Genomic DNA, 16988 nt, shown 5'->3' on the forward strand with positions numbered 1-16988 from the left:
TTTTTTTTTTAAGATTACATACATGTTTGTCCAATCAGTCCCTGTTAAACTAGGAAAACATTTTTATAATGTTAGCTACACTGTCATTCAAAAGGAACAATTCTTCGAAACTTCTATTAATAATTTCAACTTTCCAGATTTTTTAAGTTTTGTTACATTTATAAATAGATATACAAAATAGATTTCAATTTTATTGCAGAATTCATTTTATTAAAAAATATATAACAATATTCATTTACATAAGATTCTTTCAAAGTTGAGTAAGTTAACTTCTTTTTTTAATTAAATTAAGTTAAAAATTAATTAAGCCTTGAAAATTTAACTTAGTTAAGATATTGGGTCATCTAAAAAGTATCCGCGGTACTTTGTCACTAGATATATGACCATCAACACACATCTAGTGACAAAAATTGCGGATACTTTTTAGATGACCCAATAAAAGTTAATTCGTGACATTAATTGAATTAAAAGTTAAATTAATGAAAAAAAAAGGAATTAAAAGTTAAATTTGTTTTATTTCATGATTTTAAGTTAACTTTTTTTTAACTAAATTAAAGTTAAAAAGTTTTTTAACTAACAAGGAGAGACTCACATATATATTTCACGAATTTTGATCACCTTTTCCGCGATTATTCTGGAGCAAAAAATAATCCCTGTAAAGTAGTAAATTGCATTTCTGCGTATTTTTCGAGAAAATCATAATTTTGAGTCATGACGACGAATCGCTTTTAAACCTCTTTATTTTTTGCTTAAACGTAAATGAAATATTTGAAATTATTTAAAATTAAAAATATACATCTCCGATAGACACGAAAGTATATCTAAGCATATAATTCGAGTTTAGGATTTGTATAACGCCAAGTTATCCTGTATACCCAACCCTAATGTTAATCTTTAAAAAATCAAATTAAAAGTTAATAGTTACCGATAAAATATAACTATATAAAGTTAAAAGTCTAAAATGTAACCAAATGAAATTAAAATTAATTAACTTTTTAATTTAAAAATTTAACCTTTATTTATAGGTTTATTTAAAATAAACCTATGTTTATTATATTTATTTATATTATATTTATTTTATATTTAGATTAAATTTAGATTATTTTTTAATCAGTAGCTCTTATTAGTACTTTTAATCAGTGCTTCCTTTTATGTATATCACATTACATTTAGCATTTGGTCAATTTTACAAGAAGCTTATTTTTAGAAATATTATCACCTACAGAACACAGCACATCCTCAATTATTCCATCGATGGACGCCTTAATAATATGCTGTAAACAAAAAGATATTAACAAAATCACGTTACACATATCGCGTTAACATTAATAATGTAGATCCAATAAATTTACCTCCATTTTCATAGCGACAATAACAAGCAATGAATCGCCCTTCTTTACTACATCTCCTTTATTAATGAAGATCTTGTCAACTAATCCAGGCATTGGGCTTAGAGCCGTGTATGGATTTTGTTCCGCCTGGCTCGTAATCGCAGTCACGAATTTGGGAGTGGGAATAATTAATTGCCATTCACGATCCTATGAATAAAATCGTCTCAGAGAACCATATATAGCATATTATAGATATCATTAAACACTATGCAATTAATTAACTACCTTGGTGAATATGTATAATTTATTATTAAGTTTCACCGTTCGTGCTTTAATAATAATCCCGTCAATTTCCGTAAACAATTCTAAAGCACCATCAGTCTTCTTTAAAGTACCAGTTACTTTCCTCCAGGGTCCTAATCTGTTGACTCTCATTAGATATATATCCGGTTCGATATATTTCACTTCCACTATGTTATTCTCTTTTTCAACATAAAAAAAAAACGTACGGTTCAACACATGATTTAATCTCAGTCCAGTTTCCACAGCAAACGGAGTAAAAGGATCCTTTGTTTCTAAAGATGTGCTTAATGATTCTATATCTTCATATAGAATTGAGGCGAGAGTTCCTTGTATCAATATTTTGTTAGAGATATGTAACTTAGGGAATAGTTGTTCAAAGTTCTCCTCAATAAATCCCGTATGCACTTCGCCACTTTGAAATTTCGAATGCTTACATAGATCTTTAATAAATTGTATGTTGGTATCCAAGCCAGCGATCTGCAAATATAATTTCCCAAAAATAAATATCTAAATAAAGCTTATTGAATTAAAATTTAAAGAATATTAACAGTGAAACTATATATTTTTATCTGCAAGCGACAATCACTGGCACTTTAACAAATTATTACGTGTAATATGATTATGCTGTAAATTTCATTTCTAAATCCATTAAGGATGATCTAATGTAAGGCCAAATGTTTAGATATAGAATTAGTATAATTCTTTTTCGTAATATATTATAATTTATTAAATATTAACTTCGTGCCTGGCTCATTGATCTTCTTGTGACAAAAGTTTAAATAATTATTTCAATTAAATGTAATTATTTTATCTGACACTGTACAATCTACAACGTAATCAGCCTTTATGAATTTTCAATTTTTTAATTGCACTACTTACATTGTACTCACTGAGTTTTGATATAAGTACATTGAGAGCTTCGCTTCTGTCTTTTCCCCAGACCACTAATTTCGCTATCATCGGGTCGTAATGTACGGATACTTCGTCGTTCTGTCGGACTCCAGTTTCGACTCTGACATTATCCGTTGCTTCAGGAGGTTTTAAGTACAAAAGATGACCTGCTCCTGGTAAAAAACCATTCCTTGGATTCTGTGATATCATAACAACGATAAATGCATTCAATAATAAATTAAATTGAGCTTATATTACACTTATTTTGTCATGTGAGACATAATATGATAGCAATTACCTCAGCATAAATTCTTGCTTCGAATGCATGACCGTTAAGTGTAATCTGTTCTTGTTTGAGCGGCAGTTTTTCACCACTAGCAACTCTCAATTGCCATTCAACCAGATCCAAACCGGTAATTGCTTCGGTAATCGGATGTTCTACCTGGAGGCGTGTATTCATTTCCATAAAATGGAAACTGTGATTGTTCCGATCCATTATGAATTCTACCGTTCCAGCACCCACATACCCTACAGCTTTAGCTGCACGAACAGCCGCTTCGCCCAGTTCTTGCCTGAGCTGCTGGGAAATGCCAGGCTGTAAAATAGAGTCATATATAATCGTTTTAGTCTCTTCTATTATTTCATAAATCTCAATAATAAAAATACATACAGCAGGCGCTTCTTCAATCACTTTCTGATGTCTCCTTTGTACAGAACAATCTCTTTCAAACAGAAAAACGGCATTCCCATGTTTGTCAGCAAAAATCTGTACTTCTACATGCCTAGGTTCGGTGACATATTTTTCCAGAAGCACTGCTGAATCACCGAACGCTTTCTCAGATTCAGTTCTTGCCGATTCCAATGCTTCAACGAAATCGGATTCTTTCTGAGCGATTCTCATACCTTTTCCGCCACCACCGCGCACGGCCTTGATCATCAACGGAAAGCCAATCTTCCTAGCTTCTACCAATAGAGTTTCATTCGTCTGATCATCACCATGATATCCTACAACATGCAGAATATTAGAAAGATAATTCAATAAAAATGACATATGGTTTTAGTTATTTGACATATATTCTTTTATTGTGTTAGGTGTATTATCAACGTTTTTTATTGTTATATTAATTTAAGTTGATTGAGATATTGAGAAGGATCCACATTATGATCGAAACATCTGTACATTTTGTATTAAATAATAAATAATTTGCACGCGTACATCCAGTGCTTGGCTCGCATAGGTATCAATTTTTTTTGAAAAAGATAATTGTTTTAATATATATAGTACTAGGAAAAAAACATCAACCTTCTATGATAGGAACTCCAGCTTTAGTCATGATAGCCTTCGAGGTATTCTTTATACCCATATCTCGTATGGCAGTGGCTGGAGGACCAATAAAAATAATATTCTCCTTCTGACATAATTGTGCAAATTCTGTATTCTCCGAAAGGAATCCATATCCAGGATGCACGGCTTGACATTTTGCCTGCTTGACCACTGATATAATCTTGTCTTTTCGCAAGTAACTCTGGCTAGATTGAGCTGGACCGATACAATAAGCTTCATCAGCTTGTTCCACATGCATAGAATTTCTGTCTGCTTCGCTGTAGACAGCCACAGTCTTTATACCAAGTTTCTTGGCAGTTTTTGTTATACGACATGCTATCTCTCCACGGTTTGCTATCAGAATCTGTTAAAATATTCATCTTATGATAAGCTCTTACGTGATAGTCATTCTAAAAACTGACCTTGTTGATTTTGTTAATCTGTGAAACTGATTGATGTGAATTTTGGGCGTACGAGGTTAGCTGACTCCTACGATTACGTTAGTGTATAATTAATACGTGATTTATGAGTAATGAGCAACAAAAGAACTGAAAAGATGCTATATGCTACTTGCCTGTGAAATACTGTCTTTAATTTTTTAAAATGATACATAATTTGTATGTTCCAATTCGATGAATACATAATATGTAGCTAATCTAACAGTAACGTACTTTCCTAAGTTTATTTATCTGTCTTTTTTGTCCTAGTCATTGTCAGTGTTGTCAGCTGTGATAAACACAAACACATGTGTTTGAATATCATGTGATTATTCTTATCAGTCACCTATGACTTGATGTTCATTTATGAATTATGACTTGATCCTTTGAAGAATATATTTAACGAAAATTCTTGTAAAAATTACAGCAATAAAATTGTAACGTTAAAAAGAGGTCCAGTATCTTAAAAAGTATTATATACAAAATTTTTTAAATTATCTATCTAATAACAGTTTATATTATCATTCAAAGATATGATCTTTTCGAATTTATTCAATTTATTTTTTTCGGTTGCTAAAAATTTTAAATTAAGGAAATTTAAAAAAAAAAGACGAAATGCTCCGATGAAATCGTATTCTCTCACCTCTATGTTTTATTAAGAAAATAAAAATTTTGGATATATATTAGGTGTTGGAATTAATTCGTAGCGTTTTACAAGTGATGGGAAGTACTTTCATTAATGTATTTTTTAATGCTCATGTGAAATAAATAACATTCTTTCATTAAAAACGCTACGAATTAATTCCAACACCTAATAGATACAGAGGAAAGATAAAGAGGATGATAAAGCAGAAACCTGCTTAAATAGGAAGCATAATGGTGAAACATGATAGCCCGATAAAATTTGAAAAAAAAATAGAAAAAATTATATAAAATATTATTATATAAAATATTAGTTAATATTATGATTACAGTTACTGCTACTGTAGTTCAGCAAATCATTTAAATTAAATCCTTTAATATAAAAATAAAAAAATATGAGATTAACAATTTCAAATTAATTTTAATCTCGATTAAATATATTTTTTATCTTTTTCTAATTTTTAGAATTAGAAAAAAATAAAAAATAAATTGCACAGAGATAAAGTTAATTTTAAATTTGTGGAATTCAGCTTAGTAAAGAAAAAAGTTACAATATCAACAGATCTCAATTTATACAAAATTAGAATATAAAAACAAAGTAATTAGAAACTTATTTCCATAACAATATGTATATCTGGAGACACCATAGTATTTCGGCGCTACGACAAGCGAAGCGTAAGACACTGCTATATAATATATCTACAATAATACAATAATACATATAAAAAGATATCTTCCCTAATTTTTATAATTTGCTGGTATACAACTGCAATTCCTTCTCTGTAGGAAATGCTGCGAATCGTTTATTTACATATTCATCCGTTACATTGGCCAAAGATGATGGCTTCCATATTGGTTTCTGATCTTTGTCGACTAGAAGAGCTCTGACACCTACAAATAAAATAGTGATCCAAAAATATCATCTGCAAAATATACCTAAAATTTCATCTTATTACCTTCATAAAAATCACCATCTCTGGTTAAAGCGGTACAGGCCAATCTATATTCGATCTTTAAACAATCTGCTAAAGATTTTTCTTTTCCTTCATCAATCGCTTTTTTGGTGATTTTGAGAGAAGATGGAGACATTTTAAGCAATATATCTATATTCTTTTGTGCCCAGTCCGAATTATCTTTCTTTAGTCTTAATATAAAAAACAAATTGTCCTTTACTGTATTACAAGTGAAAAAAATATTAATTTGATATCTTTTTAATATCTTTAGCTTACCTTTCAATTATCTCTTCAATGGTTGGAGCAGAAAAACAATTTTCTATCTGTGACATATAAGGTGCCAAGCTGAATTCATGATTTAATTTTTGTTGATATTTATTCAAAATAGGCTCAATGTTGACTTCACGCAACGCAAATAAATCGCGTTTTAAATCTGCGAGTTTCTCCGATGGTATAAAATGCGTCGCAATGCCAGCAAGAAAAACATCGAAACCTTCATAAAACATATATTTATAAATGTCTGTTTATGTATATAGAATTCTCAATAGAATTGAAGTTATACCTTTCAATCTTTGCCCTGTTAGACCTAAATATAAACCTAGTCTGCCTTTCAATCTGGATAAAAAGTAAGTCGCACCAACATCAGGAAACAATCCTATTGCCGTTTCTGGCATAGCAAAAAGAGTTTTTTCCGTAGCAATTCTATATTTGCCATGTATAGATAATCCAACACCACCTCCCATTGTTATCCCATTGATAATAGCAATATAAGGCTTCTTATATGTGCCGATCAAATGATTTAAACTAGAAACAGAAGAAAAAATCATTTTGCTCACATAAATAGATAAAAGAAATGCATTTACTCTTGAACAGACACTTACGTATATTCTGTCCTGAAAAATTCTTCACCCTGTAGATTTCCTGCCGATTCATTCAATGACAAGACAAGTGCTTTGACGTCACCACCCGCACAAAATGCTTTCTCACCTATACCTTCTATTATTATCAGCTTCTTTAAAGATTCCCATTGTTTGAGGACAGAATATATTTTTTGAACCATGGACAAATTTATAGAATTCAATGCTTTAGGTCGGTTTAAAACTATTATGCCATTATCTCCAACCTTTTATATACAAAATAAATATAATCTTAAATAATTCTGATAAATTAATAGTATTTGATAAATATAAAACATCTTAATCATAATAATATGCTAACATACTTCTTTTGTAATGACCTCATCCATATTTATTTGAGCACTGGATGTTTCTTTAATGTCTTTAGATACTGAAATTGCAGGATTAAAGATTTATTTACAATTTAGAAAGAGAATGATAAACATTAAAATATATCTTAATAATAATATAAATATCTAAAATCTAAAAGGATTCTTTTATGATACAAATTGATATGCTAAGAAGAAAAATATCACTGTGTACTATAGATAGAAAATATTTAATATTTTACAGCAATATTTATGTGTGAAAAAAGAATAAAGTCATCAATAACTCAAAGCATAAAAAATGTATAGTCACCTGTAACAGATCCTGACGTCATCAACCATCTAACAGTAGCACGTGAAACTGTAGCATTAACGCTCGAATATAATTTTTCTACAAAGCACCGTATCTAAATAAAATAATGATATATTATATTATAATTACCAAACACGCAAAATTCTAATTTATACGTTAAATCAAAATTACCATATTTGTAATCTAAATGCTAAGTGTTAAAATAATATAAAATATGTAATTGTTGGCTATCGCTATTGATATTGCAAAAATACTCTCCGCATTCAACTCAGAGTCGACCGTAAAAAAAATTGTATATATTCTGATGTACTCATTTATTGTGACTGATTGGCACAACAATAAATCAGTATGCCATGTGTATACACATGTAATTGGTTCAATTCACTGCCAACGCTGAAATCTACAGTTTACGTAACGTATACTATATTGCCCGTATTCAGTACGCACTTACACGAATTAGTGCATTAACATGCTATAATTTACGTCACGCATACTATAGAATTTTAGCGGGAAGCACAGTCTCTTGCATAACGAATAACACATAATACATAAGAAAATGTATCAATCAAAATCCTTCATTTCCTTCCTATCCATGAGATAAAGAACTCTGCTTGGTTAAATTTCTTATGCATGTCATATGATATGCAAGAGTCTGTGCTCTCTGCTTTATAAATCTTCAACTGATTGTGAATTTTAGAACACAGCTTATATCGCGCAATAGCGCCTCGGAACGATGTCAATCTATGAATTGATAAGTATTGGGTCATCTAAAAAGTATCCGCGGTTTTTTGTCACTAGATGTGTTGACCATCAACACCATCCAGATGGTGTTGATGGTCAACACATCTAGTGACAAAAAACCGCGGATACTTTTTAGATGACCCAATATAATCACCGACGAGATACTATTAAAGACCGACATCCTTACGGGTTGCGTTCCAAAATTCAACTCTGCTATTCGAATATTATTTTATCCTTGTCAATGTTGAGTAAAGATAAAGGATATTCGGAGTTGACAGAGTCAAGTTTTGGAACGCACCCAGGGGAGTTCGTGTCCTTGTGAATATTAAAATGATTAAAAGTTAAAAATTGATAATATTATACTAACTTTGTGATTTTATTAATTTGGTAGACGTAATTATGCATTTATAACTCAATAATACCCGATTTTTCTTTAAAATTGTGATTTCAGTATTATCGTGAAAGTTTGATTATCAACAGAGATGATAATTGTAGAGAAAAAAATTGTAATTTTCTGCAATACATAGAATATTATAGCTTTACAAATATGCATATTTATTTATAGAACATTTATATAATAAAAAAATCATGAATTTAATAATGTATAAGCCAAATATTTATGTTAATAATAATAAATTTGTATTAATTGTCGATAATGTCAGCGTTCTTCAATTATCTCCGGACCTCTTGGGGCCCTTTTTATACCGCCAAAAATTTGCCCAGAGTTGATAGTCTTTAATAATATCTCGTCGGTGGTATAATCTAGTATAATTTATCAACTTTCTAAAGAGTAGATTCCTGCATTATCATTTGTCAAAATCAAAACCATTGGAGGTTATACTTTTTATTTAAAAATGAATGTTAATGTAATGTTTTGCAATTAATGCAAAAATAAAAATAAGAGGAATAATCTCCAGTGGCTTAGTCATAACAAATGTGTGTGATATGTATGTGTGTGGTGCGTGCGTGTGGTGCGTGTGTTAGCAAAGTAAGGACCTCACGATTTGTTGCTCCCGTAGTATTTAATGATTCCAAATCTTCTCTGCTATGCGTGCATGGTGCGAACTTCGACCGAGAGGAACTTCTTCGTGATGCATATCGGATAACGCAAATGCCAGCGGAACTTAACCAAAATCTTAGAAAATATAGGATCTACTTTGGAACCTATATATAACTCGATCAGCTCCTATAGAAAAGCTAGAATAATTTTCTTTTTTTTATTTTAAAAAGAAAATTCTCAGCTTCAAAACTGATTTGGTGACCTTGTTGATTTGCTCGTGGAAGGCTGCAATGTCATTTTCAAAACTCTAATTTTACGAAAAAAAAAAACAGTTTAATGGGACGAAAAATTTTACTTAAGCTATTTCAAAGTAGAGGCTTTATTCTAAAATGCGTCAAGAAAAAAATATCTTGCGATTCCTGCAAGCCGAGATATTAGTTTCTTAAAATCGACAAAATTCGTCAGTTTTAAAGTGCTCCTCTAATTTTTTTGTGTAGAGTGATTGGTATTTACAGTAAGTTTTTAAATTAAATCCTTTAATACAAAAATAAAAAGAAATATATGAGATTAACCAATTTAAGATTAATTTTAATCTCAATTCAATTTACTTTTTATCTTTTTCTAATTCTTAAATTAGAAAAAATACAAAATAAATTGAACAGATAAAGTTAATTTTATATTTATAGAATCCAGCTTAAAAAAAAAAAATTAACAATGTCAATGATTTTAATATATTATAGATTTCAATTTGTACAAAATCAAGATTAAAAATAAAGTAGTAAAAATTTGTTTCTATAACAATATGTATATATATTGTATTTATATATATCCACAGTGCATATAAACAAATATCTCTTAATTTTTATAATTTGTTAGTTCACAACTGCAATTCCTTCTCTGCAGGAAATGCCGCGAATCGTCTATTTACATATTCATCCGTTACGTTGGCCAAGGATGATGGCTTCCATATTGGTTTCTGATCTTTGTCGACTAGAAGAGCTCTGACACCTAGAAATAAAATAGTGATCCAAAAACACAACCTGCAAAATGCACCTAAAATTTCATCTTATTACCTTCATAGAAATCACTATTTCTGCTTAAAGCGGCACAGGCCAATCTATATTCGATCTTTAAACAATCTGCTAAAGATTTTTCTTTTCCTTCATCAATCGCTTTTTTGGTGATTTTGAGAGAAGATGGAGACATTTTAAGCAATATTTCTATATTCTTTTGTGCCCAGTCCGAATTATCTTTCTTCAGTCTTAATATAAAAAACAAATTATATCTTTTTCTGTATTACAAATGAAAAAATATTAATTTTACTTTTTAATATCTTTAGCTTACCTTTCAATTATCTCTTCAATGGTTGGAGCAGAAAAACAATTCTCTATCTGTGACATATGAGGTGCCAAGCTGAATTCATGATTTAAATTTTGTTGATACTTATTCAAAATGGGCTCGATGTCGACTTCACACAACGCAAATAAATCGTGTTTTAAATCTGCGAGTTTCTCCGATGGTACAAAATGCGTCGCAATACCAGCAAGAAAAACATCGAAACCTTCATAAAACATATGCTCATAAATGTCTGTTTATATATATATAGAATTCTCAATAGAATTGAAGTAGATTGAATACCTTTCAATCTTTGCCCTGTTAGACCTAAATATAAACCCAATCTACCTTCCAACCTGGATAAAAAGTAAGTCGTACCAACATCAGGAAACAATCCTATTGCCGTTTCCGGCATAGCAAACAGAGTTTTTTCCGTGGCAATTCTGTATTTACCGTGTACAGATAATCCAACACCACCTCCCATTGTTATCCCATCGATAATAGCAATATAAGGCTTCTTATATGTGCCGATCAAATGATTTAAACTAGAAACAGAAGGCAAAATCATTTTGCTTACATAAGTAGATAAAAGATGCATTTACTCTTAAACAGACACTTACGTATACACTGTCTTGCAAAATTTTTGGCTTTGTACATATCCTGTTGGTTCATTCAATAACAAGGTAAGTGCTTTGACATCACCACCCGCACAAAATGCTTTCTCACCTATACCTTCTATTATTACCAGTTTTTTTGAAGACTCCCATTGTTTAAGGATGGAATATATTTTTTGAACCATGGACATATTTATAGAATTCAACATCTTAGGTCGGTTTAAAACTATTATGCCATTATCCCCAATCTTTTATATACATAATAAATATAATCTTAAATAATTCTAATAAATTAATAGTATTTGATAAAGATAAAACATTTTAATCATAATAATATGCAAACATACTTCTTTTGTAATGATCTCATCCATGTTTGTTCGAGTATTGAGTGTTTCTTTAGTGTGTTTAGATACTGAAATTGCAAGATTAAAGATCTATTTACGATTTAGAAAGAGACTAATGATATAAACATTAAAACACTTATAATAAATATCTTAATAATGATATAAATATCTAAAATCTAAAAGGATTTTTTTCAAATTGATATGCTACGAAGAAAAATATTACTGTGCATTATAGATAGAAAATATTTATAATAATATTTTACAAAAATATTTGTGTGGAAAAATAATAAAATGATCGAATCAGTAATTGCATCGAAGACGTAAAAAATGTATCATCACCTGTATCCGATCCTAATGTCATCAGCCATCTAACACGTGAGACTGTAGCACTGACACTCGAACAATATGGTTTTTCTGCAAGGCATCGTATCTAAAAAAAATAATGACATATTATAATATCAGTTACCTGATATGCAAAATTCTAATTTATACATCGAATTAAAATTACCATTTGTAATGATATGTAAATTACCATCTAAATGCTAAGTATTAAAATAACATAAAATATATAACTGCTGGCTATCGCTATTGATATTGGAAAAATACTCTCCGCATTCAGGGTTCACCGTAACAAAAATATATATATTCTGATATATTTATTTATTTCATCGGCTGATTAGCACTGCAGAATGCACTGCAATAAGAGTGCATTCTGAGTACGCATGAAACGCATGTGATGCATCATTTATTCTTGTTGTTCATCAAATAATAAGGATAAAACAATACATCATGCGCTTCACGCGTAACTCGGAACCCTAAATCAGTATGTTACGGATACACATATGTATGGTTGTGTTCCAAACTTCACTGCGCTGAAAAAATTTAGTTTATGTTATATATACTATAAAGCTCGGCATGATTGACACTTCATGGCTGAATTTTTGATTTGACTTCTCCTTGTACCCTATTCTGTAACTCGTTAAAACAGTAAACATCGTTGCGCAACTTTTTATACTATAAAATATCTTCGTAATGATGTTATTACTGTTTTAACGTTACAGAATATGGGCTTTGGTGCCTTACTTCCGCCATCTTTCTAATCTATCACCTTGTGCACAATCTAAATGCCGCTCGACGTTTAGAAGCGTTATGACGCTCGTAGACATGAAATTCATCCACTTTGGATGCTCATACTATAAACTTTATTCTATATCTTTTTTTCGTTCATTATAATATTAATATTCATTATAATTATAACTACGACAGAATGAAGCAACGCGCTTAAGATTAAAGCCCTAAACACAATGCGATCGAGGCAACAGCGATAGTGATAGAAATAGCGACAACAATAGTCGAATAGGAACAGAGGAATCTAACATACAGGAATGCATTGATATATGCGTTCTCATATGTTGGATTCCTTTGTTCCTATTATATAGTATATCGTTATTGCTATTTCTATTGCTATTTCTATCGCTATCGTTGCCTCGCATTATATTATGGCTTAATGCGACTCAAAATAGATTTAGGCATCATCCATTTTCATAAGCAACCTGAATTATTGGTTTCAGTGCTATCTACGTTACACTAGCCTTTTTTTAAGTCGCACATTTGAAATTGATGATTAACAAGTGTATTGTGTAGTATGTATAAGTTTATTAATTTTATAATAGTATTTGAGGCATACTCAACAAAATTATCTTTTTAAAAAAAGATTTAAAAAAGGCGCCAAGTGTGCGTGTATCTCCCATAAACCCATAAAAAACTAACTACATAAACTAAAAAAAAAATCGTTACATAAATAATATAATTCAAGTGGTAATATTGTTAATTTTTTATTATAAATTGCCCTTCGGTACGTATGCATGTATTAAAAAGCAAAATGAAATAAAATCTTTAAATTACACTAATGTATGTGAAGAAGTTCTATCGCATCGTAATATGGAAATCTTGTTTGTTCGGCATCGCTAATGCTGTTGTTGTGTTTACATTTGAAGTACATCTCTTTCAAATGTTTTAATTTGGTTATCATTTGTGCGCCTAAAAAATAAAAGAAATGAGTTTTAATCAAACTCATTTCTTTTATTTTAGATTCTAATGATTTATATATATATCTATATGTTTATGATGCTTTTCGTCCATTAATTGGATTATTTGTTTTTCAATATATAATTCAATAAAAATCGTCATTTCCATAATGTCCATCCAATTCTTTTCATTTTTCTCAAATTTGCACTACTAAAGATTTATACGAGCACTCTTTTTTTTCTCATGTAGTGAAAAAATTCTTATAATATAGTATAACAAATACAAGGTCAATAGATTAAAAAAATATGCGAGCACACAAGGTGACTGTTTAACTTAGTCTATATTCTTCCACTTATATGACGCATGTACATTTCGGCCTTGACTTAGCCCTCCTCAGCACATACAAAAATTTTTTTCTTAATATTAATTTAATACGAAGGATCTTATTTCATGTACAATAAATAAAATGTCATATGGCGTTGGTGTTCCTTTGCGGTGTCAGTAAGTATTTGATGTACTTGAATTCCATAATGTAAAATTCTATTGTAAACCCATTCTTCGGTTCGTGACGAGAAAAGGTAGCGTAATAAAACATTTACGCATAAAAACATTTACTTGATGATACATACAATGTTTTATTTTTTTTACCTTTTCTCGCCACAAACTGAAGAATTAGTTTACAATAGAATTCAAAGAATACCATATGACGTCTGCGTTTTGTTTGTACGTGACATGAGATTCTTCATGTTAATGTTAAGGAAAAAATTTACGTATGCTGAGGAAAGCTAAGTCAAGACTGAAATGTACGTGTGTTATATAAGTGGAATAGTAGAATATAGACTAAATTAATCAGTCGTCACCTTGTATGCTCATTTTTTTTCAAAATCTATTGATTTTGTATTTGTCGTGCTATTGTACAATCTTACGAGTGTGAGAATTTAACAGTTTATATTTCTTATAATCTCAAAATATATTTAGAAAAAGTATCATTTTAAATGTATGAAGATTTCAAAAAAAAATATCTTAAATTTTTTTTCTGAAATTTTTATACATTTAAAATATGATACTTTTTCTAAATATATTTTGAGATATTATAAGAAATATAAACTGTTAAATTCTTATACGCTCGTAAGATTGTACATCAATAGCATAACAAATACAAAATCAATAGATTTTGAAAAAAATGAGCATACAAGGTGACAACTGACTGATTAATTTAGTCTATATATATATAATATTTTTTTTTATATATAATTTTGTATATATTCCCAATAGGGAATATATATTTTAGGTATTCCCAAATTATATGAGATCTAAGAACAATTTTTATCAGATAGAACTCCAATTGTGGTCATCTAATTACCATCACAAGATTAGAGAAAATCAGAAACAGAAATGGGAAGAAGAGCAGAAACAGCAGAAACAGCAGCAGCAGCAGCAGCAGCAGCAGCAGGAACAGATACAGTTGCTGAGCACAAACTTTTTGAACTCTTCGTACACGATCCTGTAAACATTTTTTAAACTTTTTTATCACGAGATATATATTCATTACCAATGATGGATAAAGTCCTAAACACAATTATGCGAAGGCAACAGCGATAGCGATAGAAATAGCGATAATATAGTGATAGGAACAGACGAATCCAACATGCATTGACATATGCATTTCGTATTATAATCCGTATTCCTCTATTCCTATCGCTATTGCTATCGCTATGTTTATCACTATCGCTGTTGCCTTCGCATTATGTTTAGGCTTTATAGATTATAAGTCAAAGATCCTATTCTGTAATAAAACTTTTAATGTCGATATCGTTATATGTCGTTGCGCAACTTTTTCACCATATAAAATACCTGCGCATCAACACCAACAAGTCAGTAAACGTATAAAGACAGTTACAGAATACTACTGCAAACCGCGTATAGATCTCCCGGTAAACGTAGATCTTGTATTATCATCTGATCTCCTGATTACCGGAGAATAGATGATAATGCAGGAATCTTCTTTACCTTTCAGATTGTAATACAAATTTATGAATTACCCAATGATCCGCCAAGATTTTTCCAAGAAATTCACCAGAGGGTACGCCAGTCACCAGTGCCTCCCACCATTGTGCTATCACTATAGTGTTGCCGTTTTTAGTACAAATGTATTTTTTTTTATTACATTTTGATCTATTTTAGTACATCATTACAAAATATCTTAAATCTATTACATTTTTAGAACTTGATCTAATAAACGCTTTAAGCGGAAATCATATATCAATTGTTTCTCTCGTTAAGCAATTTCTTAATTACGTTACATTAAATGATTTGGAAGCTCTTAATTTAGAGTGCAGGTTATTATCAGAATATAAAAAAATTGTCATATTTTGAAGAACCTGAACAATTTTTTGAGTAGAAGTAGGTTTAATAAAAATAGGAAATGAAATGGTTTTCCCAAAATTATTCAAATTTACTACAGCAATATTATATCTCTACTTCATAGTAATGTAACAACAGAGCAAATTTTTCTAATCTTAATCTGATAAAAACTAAACTAAATAGATTGTATATACAATCGTAGTGTTCTTTTGCATACCAAAAAAATTTTAATTAATATAAAGTATTGTACATAGAGACCTTTATAAGAATTATTGAAACAATTTTCAAGGCATACTTTCACAATAAATAACAATGAAAATGATTATAATGAGATATTAAAACAGTTTTGTATACGTAATAACAAAAATATGACTGTGATTAATATGATCTAAGTCTTTTAAGTGGCTACTGTCTGTTGAACAAAATACATTAATATTTTGTTTTTATTTTATTTTAAAAGGCTATCTTCTGTTGCAATATATTAATATTATATTATGATAAATTAGTAAGCATATTAATATACATATATATGTACGTATATGTGTGTATATGTATATGTATATGCTATATAGTATATGTGTTATGACATATTGTGTGTGTGTGTGTGTTTGTGTGTGAGAGAGTAATAAAAAGCTCTTTTCATAAGCTAAAAAAATATTTTAACTTTATTTCATCGAAATTATAATAAAACAATATTATTAATCATATTAAAATGTAAATCAAATTGTAAGTAAAATACATATTTACATACAGATTGAAATATGTATGTACATATGTAGGTACATATTTAAATCAACAATAAGTATATATTTATATCTGTACCTATTTTATTTCATGCTTTTTCTTTTTTTTTAGTACATTTATGACCCTAATGTACTAGATGTTACATTTTGCCACCAGGTGTCAGTACGTTTTAAATTTTCGTCACGGCGACACTGTATCACTATACTCGTCATTGCATGTCATTACCGGTCATACTACGTAATTATTCTTAATTGAAAATTTGCATTACTAATCTGACTTCGAAATTTCGACGAGAATTTCATGAAAGCGATCGAATCTTTATTTTATTTCATTCTACTTTCATTTTCTTCATTATTTTGAAAATCATTTTTAAAAGTTGTCTTCAGTTGTCTTACCAAAACT

The 16988-nt window shown here is 29.8% G+C and overlaps 3 protein-coding genes across 7 annotated transcripts; all 3 read right to left on the reverse strand.

Annotated features, from left to right (window-relative positions):
• Positions 1-188: 188 nt before the first annotated feature.
• Positions 189-5333, reverse strand: Mccc1 (Methylcrotonoyl-CoA carboxylase 1). Of its 2 annotated transcripts, XM_011052551.2 has the most exons (9): positions 4424-5333; positions 4272-4338; positions 3829-4213; positions 3196-3530; positions 2824-3120; positions 2514-2723; positions 1617-2111; positions 1353-1538; positions 189-1274 (listed from the first exon to the last, which is right to left on the reverse strand). In XM_011052551.2, exons 1-9 carry the CDS (start codon positions 4489-4491, stop codon positions 1170-1172), a joined length of 2148 nt encoding a protein of 715 aa, XP_011050853.1. In that variant the 5' UTR covers positions 4492-5333; the 3' UTR covers positions 189-1169. The 2 variants fall into 2 exon arrangements, with proteins under 2 accessions (XP_011050853.1, XP_087270330.1); XM_087414204.1 differs by lacking the exon at positions 4272-4338.
• A 142-nt stretch (positions 5334-5475) lies between these two features.
• On the reverse strand, positions 5476-9637 carry LOC105143943 (3-hydroxyisobutyryl-CoA hydrolase, mitochondrial). Of its 4 annotated transcripts, none has more exons than XM_011052548.2 (8): positions 9159-9637; positions 7417-7510; positions 7104-7168; positions 6763-7004; positions 6444-6685; positions 6158-6374; positions 5885-6072; positions 5476-5819 (listed from the first exon to the last, which is right to left on the reverse strand). In XM_011052548.2, the coding sequence occupies exons 2-8, from the start codon at positions 7436-7438 to the stop codon at positions 5674-5676; spliced, it is 1122 nt and encodes a 373-aa protein (XP_011050850.2). In that variant the 5' UTR covers positions 7439-7510; positions 9159-9637; the 3' UTR covers positions 5476-5673. The 4 variants fall into 4 exon arrangements, with proteins under 4 accessions (XP_011050850.2, XP_011050852.2, XP_011050849.2 ...); XM_011052550.2 differs by having other exon boundaries at positions 9154-9637; XM_011052547.2 differs by lacking the exon at positions 9159-9637 and adding an exon at positions 7588-7834.
• Positions 9638-9865: 228 nt separating this feature from the next.
• Positions 9866-14955, reverse strand: LOC105143942 (3-hydroxyisobutyryl-CoA hydrolase, mitochondrial). Its single transcript, XM_011052546.2, has 8 exons — positions 14842-14955; positions 11790-11880; positions 11454-11518; positions 11113-11354; positions 10796-11037; positions 10502-10718; positions 10231-10418; positions 9866-10165 (listed from the first exon to the last, which is right to left on the reverse strand). The coding sequence occupies exons 1-8, from the start codon at positions 14842-14844 to the stop codon at positions 10035-10037; spliced, it is 1179 nt and encodes a 392-aa protein (XP_011050848.1). The 5' UTR covers positions 14845-14955; the 3' UTR covers positions 9866-10034.
• Between the last annotated feature and the right edge of the window lie 2033 nt (positions 14956-16988).

Source organism: Acromyrmex echinatior, chromosome 16 (assembly GCF_024713525.1).
Source record: "Acromyrmex echinatior isolate Ae372 chromosome 16, ASM2471352v2, whole genome shotgun sequence".
In the NCBI taxonomy this organism is placed as follows: Eukaryota; Metazoa; Arthropoda; class Insecta; order Hymenoptera; family Formicidae; genus Acromyrmex; species Acromyrmex echinatior.

What these genes read in the sequence shown, in the direction of transcription:
- LOC105143943 (XM_011052547.2), bottom strand. An exon ending in GACGTCAGGATCTGTTACAG is followed by an intron (nt 7,169 to 7,416) that starts GTGACTATACAT and finishes CTGCAATTTCAG; the next exon opens with TATCTAAAGACATTAAAGAA. An exon ending in AACAGGGCAAAGATTGAAAG is followed by an intron (nt 6,375 to 6,443) that starts GTATAACTTCAA and finishes TGTTTTATGAAG; the next exon opens with GTTTCGATGTTTTTCTTGCT.
- LOC105143942 (XM_011052546.2), bottom strand. An exon ending in GACATTAGGATCGGATACAG is followed by an intron (nt 11,519 to 11,789) that starts GTGATGATACAT and finishes TTGCAATTTCAG; the next exon opens with TATCTAAACACACTAAAGAA. An exon ending in AAATAGTGATTTCTATGAAG is followed by an intron (nt 10,166 to 10,230) that starts GTAATAAGATGA and finishes TTTTATTTCTAG; the next exon opens with GTGTCAGAGCTCTTCTAGTC.
- Mccc1 (XM_011052551.2), bottom strand. Translation starts at nt 4,491, where the DNA reads ATGTATTCATCGAATTGGAACATACAAATTATGTATCATTTTAAAAAA. An exon ending in CAAAACTCAGTGAGTACAAT is followed by an intron (nt 2,112 to 2,513) that starts GTAAGTAGTGCA and finishes TTATATTTGCAG; the next exon opens with ATCGCTGGCTTGGATACCAA. An exon ending in AATTATACATATTCACCAAG is followed by an intron (nt 1,539 to 1,616) that starts GTAGTTAATTAA and finishes TTTTATTCATAG; the next exon opens with GATCGTGAATGGCAATTAAT.